Source organism: Chelonoidis abingdonii, chromosome 17 (assembly GCF_003597395.2).
Source record: "Chelonoidis abingdonii isolate Lonesome George chromosome 17, CheloAbing_2.0, whole genome shotgun sequence".
Taxonomy (NCBI): Eukaryota; Metazoa; Chordata; order Testudines; family Testudinidae; genus Chelonoidis; species Chelonoidis abingdonii.
The window spans coordinates 4,237,236-4,258,538 of NC_133785.1; the positions used below are offsets into that span (position 1 = coordinate 4,237,236).

Below are 21,303 nucleotides of genomic sequence, written 5' to 3' on the forward strand. Positions count from 1 at the left end.
TATTTGCCTCCCTTTCATGAGAATTAAATGGAAATCTAGCATGTTGCTGTCCTGATTATTCTGTAGACATTTTCAAGCAACAATGTATCATGTTCCAGTATTGGTTCACTGGTGATGATCCCAGAAAGCCATCCTTCCTTTAGCCTTTTTGGCTCCTACAGCTTTTGTATAGCATAATTATTTGACTGCCATGGATATAAATTCAATTTTACTTAGTCTATATATCAGATTTTGAAAAACTTAATGCAGCCAGTCATATTTCATGAATTTTATTACTCTTCTTCTGAATGTCATAAACCATTATTATTTGATGACTAATAATGCAGGATAAATTCACACCAATGAATCATGTGGCTCTCTATTAAACTTCTGAAAGCCTTAAGGCCACTGTATTTTGTGGCATACCATTGGCTGTGCCTGTGTGTGAAGGATGCAAAACTGACACAAAGCAGCTGTACACAGACCTATGCATTAGTAGGCAGAGGTGTATGTGTGAGATCTGTTTCATGCTCTTGGTATTATGTGGTGCCCCAGGAGAATCATGACGGGATGAATTACACTTTCTGTTAATTCATTTATTATTTAATAGCTCATATTAACTCACTAAGAACATCACAAAATGTCATAAAAACTAACAATATTTAAATTTAAGCTTCTTCCATCATGCCTAGGCCACTCTGGCATGAAACACAACCTACCCACTGGTACTAAAATCTTCCTATTATGTACCCACCCACTGTCCAAATGCTCAGCAACATTTTTTTGCTTAGCATTGTTCATGTATAATGTCCCTGTGTTTGAAATTTTAGGCTCCCACCCTGAAATGAGCTCTATGTGGTTTGCTAGGTAAGAGATTAAAGTCCAGCATCTCCATGGGAGCATTCTTGGAAATGCTTCCAGTTTCATAGCAGGGCCAGTTAGATAGGCAGAACTGCTGGGTCTCTATGTGTGGATGAGACAATGGTGTTCAGAGCAGGCTTAGAAACTGGGGAACCTTTTGGGAGAGGAGGAACCTATACAGGAAGAATGGGCTCCACCTAAACCAAAATGGAACCAGATTGTGGGCATGTAAAGTTAAGAAGGTAATAGAGGAGTTTTTAAACTAAGAGCTGGGGAAAAGTCAGCATCGTTTGGATAGACACATCCCTCAGGGGAAGTTTTATTAAAGAGCATGCTCTATTCTAGTAAAGAAGAGAGGATAGAAGTTGATATGGTACAGGTAGGAGCTGAGAGAAACGGTCAAATGAAAAGAGTCCCATTCAGTTTCATCACATGAAGGCAGACAGCTAAATATTGACAAATTTTATAAAGGCTAGTATTCAAACATAAAAAAATCTAAATGCTTAGATGGGTGAACTTGAGTGTCTGTTATTAAATGAGAATACTGATATAATAGGCATGACAGAAACTTAGTAGAATGATGGTAATCAATGGGACACAGTAATACCAGGGTACGAAATATATAGGAACATGGCTAATGTATATGAATTTTCTTGCCACACGGCCTGAGGAGAGGTGGCTGTGCTGGTAAAACGGGTAGAGCTAGCCCCAAACTACCTGGCCTGCATATTGCAATCATCCACAAGTGCAGATTTGTAAATTTTTAGGGAAGCTCACCTGCCCTGGCACAAAACCTACTCCCCCACTATAGAGCATGATGATTGGTGAGGGGTGAGTAGAATTTTACAAGGCTGAGCATGTGCAAAGCGATGATACCTGTGAGCAATTGGTGTTGTTGAAAGCAGAGAACCCTACAGTGTGTTGAGCTGTCCTGATGTGTGAAATCCTGCTAAACGTTGGCAGAATTTTTTATGAAATAGACTATGCAGTATCTCTGTTTCTTCTTGGATATCAGGTTGTTATGTACATGGGGAAGGCTAAGCCCTAAGATATTGAAAAGTGTAGCATGATTGTGTTGTTTTTCATGTTCTGTTACCTCTGTCAACTATCTCCTGGATTGCTTCCTCTGTATTGAGTAGAGAGGAAAAGGCAAAACTTCAGAATACATTTGTTGTCAAAGAATTAACTGTACTCAATGTATTATTAGCCATCATTCAAAGATTTGCTATGAAAATGTGGCTTAGAAATCATCGGACTAGGTATGTGCCTGCAATTAAGCATATGGTTAAATTTTTTGAGTCTACTGCCATATTCAGAGTAGACGTTGGGTTTTGCAACATATCCTTGGAGAGAATTTATATTAATAAATATGAAATTTGTGCAAGCTCCCGCCCCTTCCTCCTGTAACTGTAAAATAATTGATCCATAGCAGATTGAAGCTTTCCAGCAAAGTATTTAATAAGAAAATTATCTTAGTAAAAATCATGTCAAGTTTATTCTGTAGCATATATTCTGGCTATACTCGTGTATATCATGTTATGAGAGATGAGCATTGAACGTAGCATTAATGTAGCATTTAAATTGTATATTAAGCACTAAATGGGGAGGGGGGGAAGGAGAAAGGTTATTGCATTTTGGCTTTGCCCAGGAGTTTCACTTGCTAAATGCCATTAGCAAAATAGATGTTTTTGGAGGCATTGTTGTCTGATAATTAGAGAAAGGGATTGAGAGCTTGGATTCCTGAATTCTGTTTCTGATTTTGCCGTTGACTAGTGAATATCTGACCATCTGTATAATGGGTATAGATCATCTATATGTTGGGTATAGTACCATTTACTACCTCTCAAGGGTGTTAGTTAAGCTTCATGATGTTTGTAAAGCATCCAAGGATGGAAGGTGCCCTGTAAAGGCAAAACCACTACTATTTCTCAACCTGCTAAGGCCTAAATATGGGGTGCACTGTATGACAGAGCTCCAAAATCAGGGCCACAGTCTTCCATTGAGGAGACTTAATGCTTTGGGATTCAGCTGTTTGGTGTAAATGATTCTTTCAATAACCTCCACTTAATTATTCTTTTTTTCTGATGTAAAAGTGAGGTGACACTAAATGTGTGTTTAAGGTGGGTGACTTTGGGAGTAAAATGAGTGACAGATGAGAGGTATTGCTAATAAGTTTGGGCTGTTAGTTAATTAACATAGGGATGTCTAGAAGTCCCTGCTGCACCTTTCCTTTGGGAAAAGATTTGGCTCTGATTATGAACCTGAAGGACTAGAAATCTGGAGAGAACAGCTTTTGGTTTGCATCTTTAATTATTGAGGTATATATCAAATGTGAGCTGTGGTATAGTAAAGCAACAATATGATTACTACTGCTACTTTGCACATACAGAGTCATTCATTTTGAGGATCTTCAAGGGCAAAGTAACATGAGCAAGGTATTGAATCAGATACTAGGAGGAACTTTGCTGATGTGTCTGTCCAGGTACTTATATGGTCCTGATCACCGTAGTAACCTATGGTGACCTGTCTGCTTTGATCATCTTTTCATTCATTTTCTGTCTGTTGAACTCTTTAAGGCTTGGGGTTTTATTTGAAACACATGGTGGACCATCTGGCCTTTCCATACTAAGTGATAGAGAGTTTTCATCAGTACCAGCTGCTAAGAGTGGAGAAGTATATCTGTGCTCTCACATCTTTTCTTAGCATTTTCTCAAGTTTGGGGGCAATACACAAACTCACTTTGTTGTGTCTCTCATTGCACTGTTTGATAAACTTTTAGATTAATGGCTTCAGCCTGCATCCCTTTGAAAAAAGTCCTGTTGACTCCATTAGACCTACTTGGGTCCTTCCTGTGTGGACCATTAAGACCTTTATGAAATATAAACTAAGTATGGTTCCTTTTCTTCTGCAGCCGCCAAAATTCAGCTCTTGTAATAGAAATTTCAGGCAATCCCCTCATTAATATAGAGGTGCAGATCTCTGCATTCAGTGCTCCATATCAAGTGAAGGGAGACTTGTCTTGCTCAAATGTAGCATTGGATGTTGGGACCTGTAGTCACTGCAATTACATTGTATTAAAAGCTGGGAACCTCTGTGATCTGCTCCATTTAGTGAAAATGAGTGCAACCCTGTGGTTCAATGCAATCTCCACACAGAGGTTGCCTCCAATTTTGGGGGGGGCAAGGGTGGGCATGCTTGCTCCCAACCACTGTGTTTGATCTTCATGCTCTGTCTCTTGGAACTTGTCCCAAAATGCCAACATGAAGTGCTGCAGGCCCAGGCCAATCCTTTGAACTGTCATGGTAACCAGTGCCTAGGAATCTGGGCACATCTTCTGACTGGTTGCAAGTGACTTAGTGTGGAGGTACAGTATGAAAATGGCTGACAAGCTCTGTCCCACTTGTCACTAATTTGAATCTGGTATGGGATCATTACAAAGCCAACATCAAGGCCATTCCGCAAAGTGATTATCCTCTGATACACTGGGCCAAATTTTCAAACTTAGGTGCCTAAATAAGATGTTCAAGCCAGCATTTGGATAATTAAATTAGCACTTGAGATGAGGACTTTAGCATCATGCACTATGGTAAGTCCATGTACGTGCCAATGCAGACTCCGATGCAAGGTTTGAGCATTCTATCATTTTGGAGACCTCCTGTGAAAATTGGTCCCTCTCTCATTATCAAGGAAGATAAGCCATTTTAAAAAACATTGAAGTGTAATTTATACAAATATTTCTCCAAATATAACAGTATCTTTTTTCTTTTATTTCTTGTACACATTTAAAGTCCTTTTAGTGTTTCAGGAAGTATCCTTTCTAACAGAGACAAAATCCTGAATGAGGGCAATTATTTGAAGCAGAATACAATTGCTGGCTTTTCAGATTATGTGATTCCAAAAAAGCCAGAGAAAACGAAGTTCAGCTTGGAAAATCCAGCAGACCACCCAGGCAAAAAAGATCCAAAAGGTGGGAAGTTTTTGAATAATACCTAAATCAGATTTTAAAAGATAAATGGAACATGAAATTCTGTCTGTGTAATAGGTTTGCGCAGATATATTTGTCGTGTAGGCACAGGACTAGGAATTGTGGGCTCAGCATTTTGGTCCCAGCTATCCCAGAAATTTCCTTCAGCAAGTCACTTAACTTCTCTGTGCCTCAGTTTCCTCATCTTGCAGCTGTAAAATGAAGATGCTGATGGTACTTTCCACTTGGGGTGTTGTGAGGATTTATTAATTAATTGACTCCCTTCTCAAACTTCAACTGTTATGGTAATGTACCTTATAGCAGTGGCTAAAAATACAAGTAGTAATGTTGGCGCTAGAGTAATCATACTCACTCATTCTGAAATTAGGCAATCGGCTTTTGTCATTCCATGCCTGCTACACTCTCTTTGGCCACCAGAGGCCACAGGGTGTAGTCCTCTACCCTACCAATACTGGTCCATGCTGTTGAACAGGGCACCACAGCCTCCTGTGATATTTTTTCTTCTCATTCTTGCCTGATGTCATTGTTCACGTGTCTATGTGTGGCCAAAGAGAGGGCAGTAAAAGGTGCCATAAGGGACTCTTCAGGATCTGTCAATGCATTCAAGGCATGTAACATGCTGATCCTGTTGACAGGTGATGTGGCATCATGGCATATAGCAGTACACATCTCCCATAATACACATAGTCCAAGGGATACTAATGGCTTAAATAAGCACTGACTGAATGATCCCACACAGTTGTAACATGGTTCTGTCAAACAGAGTTCTGCATCATTAATGCACCAAGCAGTGTTAACCATAACCATACTTGATAACTGTTTTCTAATGCTGTCAAGCATAGCACAGTTTGGGGCTTCCACAGTTATGGATGAGGCCTTGGAGGAATGTTATAAACAAAGAAACATAGTGCAGAGCATGGAGATGACTAGGCAGCCATTTCATAGCCTGCTTCTGGGCATACAAATGGTCGCAGGCAGTTCAGTCTGCAGCACAGGAGTGGACCTCTTTGAAGGACTAAACCTGGTGTCACGTCTGCCTTGTTTTATTTCACAGCTCTGTTTATGTCCCTCTTTCCCATGACTCTGGAGACCCATGACTTATATGATCAGTCCCACATATTACATCTTACCCTTTCATTAGCTAATTCCTTCACAATTAACGCAGTTGGAGCCTTTTTTTCTATGAGCTTGTGATAAACATTCACATGCTTTCCAGGGAGGAATTCTTCTTAGTTATGACTTAAGCCTGTCTTTGCTTTTGTTCAGACCTGACTGGATTTCCCCTCCCCCATGTAATTTTTGGTAAGTATTGTTAACTACATTTCTTGATGTCCCCCCTTTTAATAATAATAGGAATAATAATTTGCATTCCTATACCTTCCTCTATCCTGAGGAGCTCATTGAATTAATTTTAGTCTCACAACACCCCTTTGAGATAAGCAAATACCATTGTTCCAAGCAAATACCATTGTTCCTGTTGTAATAATTAGGAAACTGGTGTACAGAGAGGTCAAGTGATTGTCCTACAATTATAGAAGACATATTTGGCCAAGTGTGGAATACAGTTCAGTTCTTCTGGCTCCAGTCCTGTGCTGGAAGAACCTGGACCATGAGATCATCTTGCACCCTCCCTTTATTACAAGCAGCACCACCATTATTCAGCACATATTAAGCATTATACAACACATTATATGATCATAGCCCATTTCCTATTGACTTCAGTCACAGTTGTGAGTGCTCAGCACTTCTGCAAACCAGACCTCAGGATCTCAGGTCATGCACTCAGAAAAGAGGAGCACACAATAATGACCATATGTGAAAAGTTTGGTTTAGGTGGCTTGTCTAGTATTACTTGGAACTCAGTGGCAGGGAGAGAAGCACTCCAAGGCACCATTCATCTGCCTCAACCTCAAGACCATCCTTTCTCTTCCTGCAGTCCTCTTCCTCATTCACTAAACACCTTCCACCTTCTGCAACCAATTAGACAAGGTTCCTACAGACAGCCTCCATCACAATGCAACCCTCACTTATTCCCAGAGCAGGTCTATTCTGTGCACTGAATGAGGCAGGTGTCCTATGGAAAAAACAGTATGTGATAATGTAATTAAGGACTGTATCATTAAACATACATACCAAGGGGCCGAATTAAGGTTAGACAGGCATCCTTACTAATTTTCTAACTTTCAAGTGCTTGACTGCAAAATCTCAACATTCTTTTAACATGTTTTTTTTGTGCATGTATGTGTGTATAGTATGAAGTAGGTTGTAGAACTGATTTATCAAGTGTATTAAATCACTCCTAACTAATTTAGAGTTAGAGTACGTTGTTGAAATCTTACACTCTGGCCACTACCAGGCTATGCTACCCATTCCAGTAAGTTTGTAACTTTTTGTCCTGTTTCATCTTAAAGGAGTTCTGTCTCACCTCTAACAACAGGTAAAAGGAAAAGTTCTACTCCTAAAAGAGGCCCTGCTCTTAAAGAACGAAGGCAGAGCAAAGTGTCCAATGCAGAGACCCTGATTGCGGCATTGACAAAGAAGTGTGGCATAGCATCTTTCCAACTGGATCTCATGCCTCTCCTCTCAGGTACTGTTCAGTACTGGGGTGGAGGGAAGGGGCACTATGTGAAAATGCAGGTTTCCAAAGCACCCAAGTGCATGCTAGAAGTGACTTTGGGAGTTACCATAGCAGATGACCTTGGGGAGCACTGGGGTTCTGGAATGAAAGAGGGTTCTGGCTGGAGAGAAGAAAAATGGTTAGAAAGTTTAGTTGGGGTTTTGACTTGAACCAGGGAAGCCTGACATCTGCCTATAGCTCTTGAGTGGCACTGAAAATTAGAGTGTTACAATACTCCTGCAGGCTTCTAACAATGCAGACATACACTTCATTGGATCCTGTTTGGTTCAGGACGTGTTGGAGTGGAGTGTTTTTCATAGGTGGAGAGATTAGTTTTTCTGCATGTTCTAGCTAGGGTTAGAGTTAAGGTTTGTGGTTCATATACATTGTTCTTTTTCCTGGTTTTCATGCATACTGTGTTCACTGTCTTTGTCCAGTTTTGTTCATATCGTTGTAAGTAAATATTCCTTTTTTGTAATATTGAGGAAGTGTGTTGAGCTGAGGTAATGCCTGACAGGGTGGAAAGAGATGTGGATGGGAATTGAGGAATTGCACTCTGTCCAGAAGGAGGAACATAAGGAATGTTGATAACAACATAAAAATGTAGGCCCTGCATCTACAAAGATGTTGTACACTTGCTTAATTTTATGCACTGTGAACAGACCCATTGACCTCAGTGGGACTACTCAGTGCATAAAAACTAAGCTTGTGTGTAAGTCTTTGCAGGACTTATATATAGAAACTCTACACATCTATACTGTGGACCTGTTTGGAACCTTTGGGTGGCATCTATATATCTCTATGTCTTTTCTCTTTCTCTTGGGGGGGGTATGTGTGTGTGTACAGTCAGGCAAATTTGGTGATTCTATTAATGCCCAAAATTAATTATAAAAAATAAGTATTCAGCTTCTCTCTAGCTATTTTTTTACAGTAGCCAGAAGAGCCATGGAGAGGGATAAAGGTTGTAAAATTATACTTGCTCTGTGCTGTGGAAATATTAAGCCATATAAATAAAGATGCTAAATACCATCTCACTATAAACTTCTTATAAGTTTTTACTTTTGTAGAAGAAACAGTTTTTCATTATCTCCAATTTCATATTTTAAGGTTGGGAAAGAATTTAAGCTGGGAAAAAGGGAAGTGGTAAGTATGTCGGGGAATTGTATGTAATGGCATTTTCATTCAAAGAGATCACATTCTGAGCCTGTGCTACCTGTCTTCCTAAAGATTGTGACAAGTGGGGAATATCATAGGAATTCTAGATTGGCTTAGTTTGATTTTTAAAACCCACAACAAGAAGCCATTACTGAGGTCTTGTCTACATTGTGGGGAGATCGATCTAAGCTATGCAAATAGCATAGCTGAAGTTGACATACTTAGATCTATTTACTGTGGGGTCCACAGTATGCTATGTTGATGGGAGATGCTCTTTTGTCAACTCCTCTTGCACTTCTCGTTCTGGTGCCGCACAGGAGTTGATGGGAGAGTGATCTGCGGTTGATTTAGCGGGTCTGTTGCCAATGTATCGATCCCCCAGTAAGTGTAAACAAGAAATTCACGTATGAGAGGGAGCCACTCTTGTGTCATACTCTCAAACAATGATGTTTTCCCTCTGCTGGTAATCACCCAACATTATTTACAGAGCTGTTCATGATCCTTCTAAGTTCACAGCTGCTGCTGCTGCTCCTGGAGCAGAAACCTGAAAATAAATAACCATGATAACTTCAGTTCTGTTAGAAATACAGGACGACACAGATTGTGCACTTGCTTTACTTGTTCCATGGATGCAAAGTAGCTCTTTCCTAGAATTTTTCTATTGCTTTGACTTGAAGCTGAAACCTCAAGAGCTTTGATAGATCCACGGAACGATTATCTTGCTTCCATAGTATCTTCTGTAAATACCTCCAGTACTTGGTAACTTCTTTCAGTAGTACCCTTCAATGTCTTCCTACTGGTTTGGCAATACATTTAAAGCTTTACACTAATTTCTTCCCTCCCAATTTATTTTAATGCAGTTAGTGCCTGAGCTCTGGTCACACTGATTATTTGACATACTCTGACACACTGACTGCAAGTGAAAGCTCTCCTTGTTTATTTGAACAAAAAAGACGACATGTTTAACACTCAGGTGTTGGGTTTACCGAGCCTCTTGGAGAAGATTTACAGGATTGTAGGCTTTATTCCAATTTGCCTTCCCCCTTCCCTGCTGCCTCTCTCTGCTCTGTTGTGCCCATGCATCTGGTGACTCAGTCACCTGTACAGCCAAGAATGTAACTTCTGCTGCCTACTGTTTGCATACTGGCTGCTCTTCTGGCTTCCAAGCCCCTCCACCTACTTCCTCTCTGAGCTTCCAAGCCTCTGGTCAGACATGAGGTCAGAGGGAGAAAGGCAGTAGCCTTTTTTTGGGAGTGGGGTTGGGGGGGATGGTGGGTAAGGAGGATCGGTGCTGGTTTTGGAGAGGATAAAGGAAGACATTTTGATGGGGAAAGGCACTGAGGGGAGAGAAAAGGGTGAATGTGAGAGAGAGGGAGAGGTGAAAAGAGAGGGGGGAGGGGCACACATGTAGCATTAGTTTGGAGAAGAAGAGTGAGTAGTGAAGGACAAGAAATGAGAGAAAATGCAAGGGAATAGAAAATTCAGAAGAACAAGAGATACCAGGTTATAGAGACACAAAGGAGAGAGAAGCAAGAGATCAGATAGGCAGTTTGGGGAGATTTAAAAATAGAAAGGGGCCTGGTCCATGATAAATAGGATTGAAACTGTGATGCTGGGAGAAAACAGTGAAGTTTAATATGAAGGTGTAAATACTCTGTGCGGGGTTTTTCCCCCTCTCTTTCTTGACCTGCCTGTCCTTGCCTGAAGTCCCAGTTCTTATTCTGAAAGGCAAAGTGATACCTGACTGGAAAGGAATGTACAGCTTTCAGTGCCCTCAACCCTGCACCCGCTAGGTGTCCTGGTTTTCCATTTTGAAATCTGGGATAGTCCAGTGGTTAGGGCACTAGTTTTAGACTTGGGAAATCTTGGAGCACCACAGACTTCCTGTGTGAGCTTGGGCAAGACACTTAGCCTCTCTGTGCCGTAGTTCCCCGTCTGTAAAATGGAAATAATACGACTGCCTTACCTCACAGCGTGTGCGAGGATGAGTACGTTAACTCTCAGCTATAATGATAATGGGGTCTTGTAAGTACCTAAGATAGGTAGGTAGATTCTCTTAGCAGCTACTTTCCACAGGACCCAAATCAGAGCCAAACTCCTCTGTAGTTGCACCAGTTTTTGCACACATGGCTCTGCTGTAAGTAACTACTTGGTAATTGACGTGAGTGTAATTGCTATCCTGCTGCCTAGCTGTGTTCTGCAGCCTCCAAATCCATGCTTCTCCTCAGCATCTTAGAACAACAGAAATGGCTGAAGATCTTGCCACTGTAAATAGTTTACTGTGATCCTGTTATGTCAAACAGATATTTTAAAATGGGCAAAACCAGCAATAAACCTGTATTGTGTTTGCATTGCTAAGGGTTTGATCTCCCAACCAATCATGTCTAGGCTACTGGTAATGACAAATTACATCTATGTGGACTTAATTTGGGTAAAGCAGTTGCACCTCTACCCTGATATAACACGCCCCGATATAACACGAATTCGGCTATAATGTGGTAAAGCAGTGCTCCGCGGGGGACGGGGCTGTGCACTCTGGTGGATTGAAGCAAGTTCAGTATTACGTGGTTTCACCTATAACACGGTAAGATTTTTTGGCTTCTGAGGACAGCGTTATATCAGGATAGAAGTGTAATACAAGTTATTAAAAAGACAAGTGCAGTTATAGGCAGGGGTTTGAGGGAATGATTGTATGAAAATGGTCAGTATTTTGAATTCCTACTAAAGCATTTTGTGGTGAGAATGCATGTTTTCAATGGGCCTACAAAAATTTTAAGATATTTGTGTTAGCAATAATACACATATACAAGTCTTAAATGGACGATTTGCCAGTGCCAGTGAATATGTTTGCAAAGTTTTCGGGTGCATTTTCAGAAAGCCTGTTAAAAATTTTGCCTGAAAAGCTGGGGGAAAAGCCCTAGAAAGATGCTAATGAGCAATTTTAGCTGATTATTCTAAATCCTTGTCTGCTGGCCATTCTTGTGTACAATTCTTTATTTATTAACTCAGCATTGCCATAGTATTTGCAACTTGTCATATGCTTCAGACAAACCAAACCTACAGTGTTATTTCATGAATAACATTTGTAGGCTGATGTGCTTGCAACTTAGCTGCTGCTGCATGGAGGGTCAGGCTTTGGTGTTAGATATCAAACTTGCTGAGTCCTAACTGAAATATCTCTACTTCTGTTGCCAAGAAGTTGATTCTGAAATAGTGAAAGTAGTTCAATATACATGTCACAGATTTCTATTAAGGATAACATGGGTGAATCATAAAGAAAGCACATAAAATAGCCGATATTTCTTTTTAAAGACATTTATCTATTTGTAACCAAATGTCTAAACTTTTGGTGAAAAAAATCCTTTTAACAAGTATAATAATAGCTTCATATTATATTTATAGTGCATAGTTTATTTGTAAGTCCCTACAAAAGCGGTTTGTATAGTACCTCGCACAATGAAGCCCTGACCTCATTGGGGCCTTTAGTTTCTCTTGTAATACAGAGTTACAGGGTTACAAACGCCTTGTGAGTGGAGATTGTTCGTAACTCTGAAAAGTTCGTAACTCTGAACAAAACATTATGGGTGTTCTGTCAAAAGTTTACAACTGAACATTGACTTAATACAACTTTGAAACTTTACTATGCAGAAGAGAATTGCTGCTTGTAACCATCTTAATTTAAATGAAACAAGGACAGAAACAGTTTCCTTACCTTGTCAACATTTTTTTTAACTTTCCTTTTCCCTTTTTAGTAGTCTACATTTAACATTGTACTGTGCCTTTTTTTTTTTTGGTCTCTGCTGCTGCTTGATTGTGTATTTCCAGTTCCAAATGAGGTGTGTAGTTGACTGGTCAGTTTGTAACTCTGGTGTTCGTAACGCTGAGATTCTACTGTACAGATAATAAATAATTATAATATTTAGAGCAATTGAAAATACCAGTGTATTTCATTTTCAATGCTGCTCTAGTGCCAGCATGTGTTACTAACTGAAGCAGTCGCATTAAGCAGTCTTTCTTTGATGCAGTTGCTTTCAAAACATTTAATATTTGATTTAATATTTTTTTCACAGGGGAAAGATTAGTGATCAGTCGACTGCAAGAGAAATCCTCTAAGATTTTAGATGCTTATATGACTTTCACTACAGAAGAACCTCTTATGTCTGAGAGACAGATAAGTGAATTAAATCCACTGATTATTAAGATTCTTTCTGCTACATGCCTCCCGATGACTCCTGTCCCAATTGAAGTGCTGCAGGTAATGGAGAACACTGCTCTTTCTGTACGATTCCACTTGTCAGTTTAACCTGAGGTGACTTCCTTTAAAATATGGAATACGCTTTTGAACAGGAATGTTCCCTATTTGCCAGGTTGTGCCTCACAACATTTGCAGAACATGCATAAGACATAGACTTCCTGAAAGGAATATGTGGCCAAATTATCTCCTTCCATTACATTATGTACTGGCAAAAACTCAATAATCCTGTTGCATGGGCCAAAATTTATGGACTGTAGCTTTATACTTAGTAATCATGCTTTCGTTCCTAAGCACTTTTTTCCTCTTCTTATTGTTTGGAGAAACAGGGGAACTGTTTGAGTCACAATACCAAGTAGTTTGAAATAGTTTGCTTATAAATTAGTGCTCACAGATTTTTTTTTTTTTTGAATGAAGATGATTGCTTTACTGGTAGTGAGAATTTATTTAACTAGAGAAATTGTGCATGTTTCACTTCTTAGCAGAACTAAATAAAATCCCAAACTTTGTACATAATGAGTCCAGTTCATCATTGGTGAGGATATAGCCCAAGAGTTCTGGTCTTTTAACTCTCTGAAGACAAGTAAAGCTTTGTAAAGATTTTATAAAATAACTTATGGGACCAAACACTTTTCTTTTCAAATGTTTGGATTTTTTAGGCTTCATGAATGATTCCTTTTGAAAAGAGAGAGCCCTTTAGCTGAATAGAATACATTAGTTGATATGGAATTAAAGATAGGAGTAAAAGTTTACTGCTCAGTTAACCTTAAATACAAACAGCTGCACTTTTAAAAGTGGCCTCTAATATTGCGTGCTTCCTTTGTTGGATGCATATCTTGAAAAACCTGGAGTCTGATGTTTCAGAAATGCTGAGCACCCAGAACTCCCATTGACTTCTCTTGGAATTATGGGAGCTCAGTACTTCTGAAAAAGTTACAAAATCAGTCATCACTTTTGGAAATATTGGTCAAAGAGTTTAATAACCTTACATCCCAAGTGTAGGACTGGGAGGGATCTTGAGAGGTCCTCAAGTCCAGCTCCCTGCACTGAGGCAGGATCAAGCAAACCTAGACCATTTCTGGTATGCTTTTGTCCAGCCTGGTCTTAAAAACCTCCAGTTATGGGGATATCGCAACCTCCCTTGGAAATCTATTTCAGAGCGTAACAACCCTTACAGAACTTTGTAATGACATGGTGGAATTTCATAATGCAGTACATGCATGATTTCAGACCAGCTGGCTCTACGTTTTTGGAAAGTAACAGGGAAAAACACTAGTAATAACTGTGCAACCCAGTAAACACTGGAAGTGAACAAACTAGGTGTTGCCTGAAGGTTTCTAATGGGGTCCAGGTAGCAGAGCAGTTTGTGCGCCGCCTCCTCTCCTACCAAATGTGATGGCTTATATGGTGACAGACAGGCCCAAGCTCTTGGTGTGGTAGTATCAGTCCAGTCTTCAGCAAAGTGTGCATTCCACAGAAACCACCATGATGCTAATTGACACCTGTGATGAGGAGCCTCGGCAGAGATGCCAAGGAATAAAGTGTCATTGAGAATAAATTACTCTGATTCTTCAAGCCAACAACAAGATACATTGAGAGAGTGGTGAGGGGAGTCCTTGCTTGTGCTGTCTTTGTGGATAAATGTTGTTTTCTCTAACTTTTATTGTAGCTATAGGCATCAATATCCTGTGGGTGCCTATCCCATAGGTAAAACACACAAAGCAGTACAGTAACTCCTCACTTAATGTTGTAGTTATGTTCCTGAAAAATGCGACTTTAAGCAAAATGATGTTAAGTGAATCCAATTTCCCCATAAGAATTAATGTAAATAGGGAGGGTTAGGTTCCAGGGAAATTTTTTTCACCAGACAAAAAACTATATATTATATAGATATACACACAGTATACATTTTAAACAAACAATACTGCTCACAGCTATGATGATTGTGAAACTTGGTTGAGGTGGTGAAGTTAGAGGGTGAAAGAGGGTGAGATATTTCCCAGGGAATGCCTTGCTGCTAAATGATGAACTAGCACTTGGCTGAGCCCTCAAAGGTTAACACACGGTTGTTAATGTAGCCTCACACACAAGGCAGCATGAACAGGAGGGAGGGGAGACAGCATAGCAGACAGAGACAGACACACACCTTGTGTGTGGGGGGGAGAGAGAGAGAGATGCACACTGCCCCTTTAAGTAAGCTGACTCACTCTTAAGTGCATTGTCTTTTTAAGTGGATCAGGAAGTTGAGACAGCAGCTGCTGCCCCAAGCTCTCTCTCTCTATCTGTGTCTCCTCTCTGCTCTATATAGAAAAGGGGTAAAAGGGGAGAGGGGGATACCCTGACATTAGCCCCTCCCTTTTTCCCCCTGCACAGCAAACAGGAGTCTCTGGGAGCAACTCCAAGGCAGAGGGCAGGAGCAGCATGTGGTAGTCGTGGGAGGGACAGCTGAACTGCCTGCAATTGATAGCCTGCAATTGATAGCGTGCTGGGCAGCTGCAGCACAGGGAACTTAGGGGAGCTGATAGGGGCAGGGCTGGCTCCAGCGTTTTTAGTGCCCCAAGGGATGAGGGAAAAAAAAGCCGCGATGGGCGGCACTTCGGCAGGAGCTCTACTGCCACCGCTTCATTCTTCAGTGGCAATTTGGTGGCAGGTCCTTCCCTCCGAGAGGGTCTGAGAGACCCGCTGCCAAATTGCTGCTGAAGAGCCGTACGTGCCGCCGCTTTCCATTGGCTGCCCCAAGCACCTGCTTGCAGCGCTGGTGCCTGGAGCTGGCCATGGACAGGGGGCTGCCGGTCCACCCTGGTTACAAGCCCCCACCAGCTAGCTGCAATGGGCAGTGGGCAAAGCAGTGGACAAATCAGGCGGCTGCCAAACGCTATTAGAAGGGAGCATTGCACAACTTTAAACAAGCATGTTCTCTAACTGATCAGCAATGTAACAACGTTAACCAGGACGACTTTAAGTGAGGAGTTATTGTATTAAAGGACCACTCATAAATATAAACCACTCCAGTCCCCATCCTGTCCCTTCTTTAGTGACCTGAGAATAAAGATGGGCTTTTCAGTATACCTGAAGGTTAATAAGGTTCCAGTGGATCAAGAGAGGAGTAGGTTCTAAAGTCGAGGAACCTCACACAAAATGCCCTTCTAACTGCCTTGGAAGACTTTAGCAAAGTTTGTGCTTGGACTATAAAATGCAGACTCTAGTGTATTCTGCACCAGTAATGGATGGCACTGGCTTGGGGAGAGTCATTGCTGTTGAGGACAGAGGGTACGTCAGATTTTCCTTTGTGCCAGGTTTATATAGGAGTACTATACTGATAATAATACTTAGCTCTGAAATGGTACTTTAGAGCTCAAAGTGCATGATTCCATTTTACAGATGGGCAAACAACATGTCTGAATGGAGCCAGGGAATCATCACACATTACTCCTGCCCCTTTGATGCCAGTTTTGCTCACTTGCTGCTGCATTGATCCCTCATGGTTCTCTCTGCATGTGCAGATGCAGCTACTTCCCAGTAGTGGACCTTGGTCCATGGTATCAGTTTGCCTCCCAAGGGACCTGGCCTTTCAGAAGCAAACTGTTCCCTCAGCATTTCTGCTACTTCAGAATTTGGCTTTTGGTAGTTATGGTGTTGTGTAAAAGTCCCCCCCCCAGTAGCTTCCTATAAGATGACTGAAGGAGTGGTATGATGACTGTTTGCAAAAGGAGCTTTTTCAGCATTCGTCATAAGAAAAGTGTATGATGGAAGGTGAGGGGAAGGGAAAAGTTAGCCCTACAGGTATTTCACTTTCTTCCTTGGTTTTTATGTAGGCGACCTGTGTTCCCGCATACTGCAGATACCAGTTTCACAACCTCCCTCCTCATCAAACGCAAGGGCAAACCCATGGAACTCACATCTATTTTAAGGATGTCAATGTGATTCTAACAGGGACAATCAGTCCTGGGGAATTGCGTGAGTATTTTAGAGGTCCACCTTTGGAGATTGAGGTTCATGACCGGGACAGAAAAATGGCAGAGGACATTAAAACACCCTCTTTGTTTGGTGAAGACCAAGATGATGGAAAGCTGAGTAATGTGGGGTTTGTCTCTTACAAACACACAGCCTATAATCCATTTACAGAAAAGGACAACTTATGGCATCCCTATGGGGTAGCTAAAGTCAGTCTAACTGACCTACTGCTAGGTAAAAAGTACTTGAATATCAGTGTGCCCATTCACAGCTGCTCAGTTCCATATCCTGGTGACCAGAAGGATAGTAAAACTGAAAAAATTATGGGAGTATTGGGATCAGTGGCGGGCCCTCAGAGTTCTCCATTGCCTGTGGGACATTATCTAGAATCGGACTCAGTCCTGAAAGTAAGAGTTGAAATAGCTGTGCCGCTAGGTCTGCAGGCAGAAACTGCTGACACTGAAGTTGCAAATTGCCCATATGGATGCATTATCTATATTTTTGACTACAATAATGCACCTTGCTTACATGATTTGCTGCAAGAGATTACAGAAATTAATGCTGAAGCACTCCAACTGGATTCTTATCCCCTACAAGTAATTCAGATGGCTCTTGCTACTTTCAAACTGAAAACCACGACCAAGGAAATTTCTGAGCTGGATATCATTACTGGTTTTCATATACTGGATGGAATAATTCACCTTTTAGTCTTAGAAGGATTAAAGGACAAAGCAATCAAGAGACTGTGGGAACAGCAATTTGATAAGTATGATAGTTTAATGTTTTCAGTAATTATTTCCCTCTAAATTTAAACTGGTTTAAACAAAATGTTGCTGATTTATTTTTTCTTTTGTAAAGACAATTGTTTGATTTCATCCCTGGTGTTGTCTCTGGAGTTACACAAGATATGAATTTGACCCAATGCCTGGGTCAAAATCTGAAGACTGACCCTTATATCTTTATCAGCTATCTGATAATCCCCTCAATGCATAGAGGGCTATGATTAGAAGAATAGTATAAATTTACAACACAGCACTTTAGGCTACTATGTGTCTTGTATAAACCAAACTATTTTCTTCAGTAAAATTCTAAATAATAGAAGTTTCCTTAAACTTTCCATTTTCCTGCCTATCTTCTGCAATTCAAGTTAGACATGGCCTGAGCTCAAAGTTTTGACTCAGACCCTACCTTCCCTAAAGTTTGAGAGTGTTTGGATCTGCAGTTTATTTGAGCCCATCTCTAATTCAGATGCTGAGCTACATTTCCTGTGTACCAAATCATGTCATCACACTGTTACAATGGCAGGTATCTGTTTCATTGATAACAATTTTTGTAGGAACACATTTAATGGATTGTTAATTAGAATTTCTTTCTCTCTTCTTGGCTAATTGTACAATAACAAACTAATGTACCTACATAATGGAAGACAAGTAAGATTTTGTAATTAAATATTTTAATTTCAAGCTTTCTTAAGATTAGTATAAGTGAAGGAGTATAAATGTGCTACAATTTTCTACAGGTTCCATGAGACAAGGTACACACAACTATACTTAATACTTTAAACCATTTTATTCCTTGCCCAGTACTTAAAAAAATGTATTTTCAGGGGATTTTTGTGTGTGTGAAAATATGTTGCATCATTTTCTCTCCCGAAGGTCCATAAGGTTGGGAGTTTGTGTGGGTGCATGTATGTTCCTCATTTCCTGCAGAAAAAAAGTACTGCAGCTTGTGTGGACTAGCTTCTTTTTCTGACATTTTGCATTTTGCCAGGGCTGTCCCAAGAAGGATTTCAGTCTCCAGGACTTGCAATTATATACTGTACTTATACTCCATATGTTAATGCTAAATTAATGAAATGTTAGTGTTAAGAGAAATGGTAAATAATATTTTCAATAAGCACATCACTTCCTATGGACTTTAAAAACAATTTTTTTTTGCTTAATTCTTTTCAGGATAAACGGCCTATAAGAACATTAGTATTGACAGCAACCCTCTTAAAATACAACCTTTTAAATGCATTGCAAATCTTTTCCAGGGGAATTTAGTATTTGTGGAAGGTGGTATATTTGATTTCACTGGGGACTAAAGTCTCCTCTTTATTCACACAACAGCAAACCTGCCAAATCATTCTTTCCCTGTGGACTATAAATTTTTGGCTCTTTCTACAGGGAAACTATTTCTAATGACATTCAAGAGTATTTCACATGAAATCTGAGTGTTATTTCTGTGTGTTAAAGTAATTGCCCTCAGGCTAAAATGTTTGTTATTTTCTGTCTTCCTGCTTTCATAACATAGATTTTCAAATTCTCAGGTTACCCAGAATATCTCCTAATACATAATTCTAAACAAATATTTGTGTTCACATTTCATCCTATATAAATTCTGAAATTTGCTATGAGAATTTTCTCGGGTGACCTTTGAGTTTGTCATATTTTCCCCTGATGTCAAAGTAGAGTACCTGAATTTTCAGTCCCTGTGTCTGTTCAGTCCTTGGCCTCTCTGCTGTCTACTAAAACATAAAAAATTTGTAAAAAACCCTTGAGAGTGGCTATGCCTTCTTGGCAATTGTTTGGACAGTATGATAGATGTGTAACACAGCCAGGTGAAATGTTGTCATGAACTCCAAATATAGATGAAAAAGGCACCCATGCTGAGAGTAGGGGTAAAATTTATAAAAGGGCCTAAGAGCCTAATCACCTTTGAAAATGGGACTTAGACTCCTAAGTTACTTAGGCCCTTCTGAAAATTTTATCCAAAATCTGTTTGTGCAAGTATATGGCACACCTGGAAATGTATAGGTAATTTCAATTATCTTGCAGCTCTTACCTCAACATTGCCGGGCAATCGAGGGAAAAGGGTGCGAAATGATTGTCTGCCGTTGCTTTCACGGAGGGAGGATTGACTGATGACATTTACCCATAACCACCCGCGACAATTTTTTGGCCCCTTCAGGCGTTGGGATCTCAACCCAGAATTCCAATGCACGGGGGAGACTGCGGGAACTATGGGATAGCTATGGGATAGCTACCCACAGTGCAATGCTCCGGAAGTCGACGCTAGCCTCGGTACATGGACGCACCCCGCCGAATTAATGTGCTTAGTGTGGCCGCTGCACTTGACTTTATACAGTCTGTTTCCAAAAATCGATTGTAGACATACCCCTAGAAGTAAAAAAATTCTGGATCCTGTTTCTGCCTCCCCACTCCAACTTTCTGACTCTGAACCTGCCTTACTCATGTGAGTAATCTTTACTTATTTGAGTATTCGCATTGACTTCAATCCAGGATGGAGCCCATAAGAATTCTTTCCATGGCGACTGAGTGCTAAGGACGTATTCTTCGCTTTGAATTTTAGGACAAGTAACACAAATACTGTAGTGTAGTAACGGACACATAGATACAAACTGGAGTGGCACAGTGAGTTTCTGATACTTTTAAACCTGGGGATATTCAGAAGGTTGCAGGTAGAATTTAAGTACTTTGTGACTTACTCTAAGCAGATTAGAAAGTTCAGATTAGTTTTTGGGCTAAACCCCACACAAATTTCACTGAAATGAATGGGGACATTGACTTTTTAGAGAGAGAGAGAGAGAGAGATGCACACACACATGCACACCATATACAATTTATAATCTTTTCTAAACAGTTCCCCTTTCACTTATATAACTCCTACAGGATTTGTAATGCATGTGGATCTTCCTCAGATTTCCAGATTAAAAAAAGAGTTAATTTCTTTTTTTAACCATTGAAGGAATACAGAAACATTGTTAATTGCTTTCCTAATTTATTTATTTTTCTTTGCATGCTTGTTCCCTTCAAATTGTTGAAATGATTTATTTCAGTAAAAAAGTCTTTTCTTGTTGTGATCATGTAAATTCTATTTCTACTCTAGTAATTGATATTGTACTGTTTTTGTAACTATAATAATGGTAAATTTGGTACTCTGGTAAACTTCCTTGCAGAATATTACATAGCATGGTTAAATATGAGGGTGGGTTTTTTTATAATAATTCATGGCAAGTTTTTTTGGTTTTGTTTTTTGCAAGTTTGTTATGGTTCTTTTAAAACCCTTGGCATAAACTGTCAGAATGGCACCAGGTTCCATCAACAAGAACAAAGACAAGACAGTTTTTTATAAGGGATTATGCTGCAGCACTGTGGGATTCCTGAGATAGACTGGTTTTGTAACATTACTTTTGTGGTGCTCTGTTGCAGGACTCACAGAACTGAAAATGGAAGGTTGGATATATTATATAACTCACAGCTGTCTTTCCATCAGCGCCTATATACAGACCTGGAAGCGATCCTGTATCATATTCATCTCTGTAAACCCCTCTCTGCTATAACAAGACAACCTCTCCTTTATGTCAGGGATATGGTTCGTCAGGCATGTTTCCAAGCCTTGTCCAGGTGAGACCATTCCTAGATTTGTAGTCAGGAAACTGATAATTGAAGCATCACCAAAGTAACGTGAATATTTGATACAATAATTAATGCCTTT

At 40.2% G+C, this 21,303-nt stretch overlaps 1 protein-coding gene across 1 annotated transcript in view; it reads left to right on the forward strand.

Moving 5' to 3' along the window:
* The window catches only part of CFAP92 (cilia and flagella associated protein 92 (putative)), a 77,325-nt gene that overhangs the window by 26,784 nt on the left and 29,238 nt on the right, over positions 1–21,303 (forward strand). Inside the window, exons 8-12 of the mRNA XM_032805637.2 lie at positions 4,629–4,807; positions 7,263–7,412; positions 12,668–12,852; positions 16,665–17,569; positions 21,018–21,212. Of these exons, the coding sequence (XP_032661528.1) occupies positions 4,629–4,807; positions 7,263–7,412; positions 12,668–12,852; positions 16,665–17,569; positions 21,018–21,212 (1,614 nt within the window). The remainder of the gene's footprint in view (positions 1–4,628; positions 4,808–7,262; positions 7,413–12,667; positions 12,853–16,664; positions 17,570–21,017; positions 21,213–21,303) is intronic.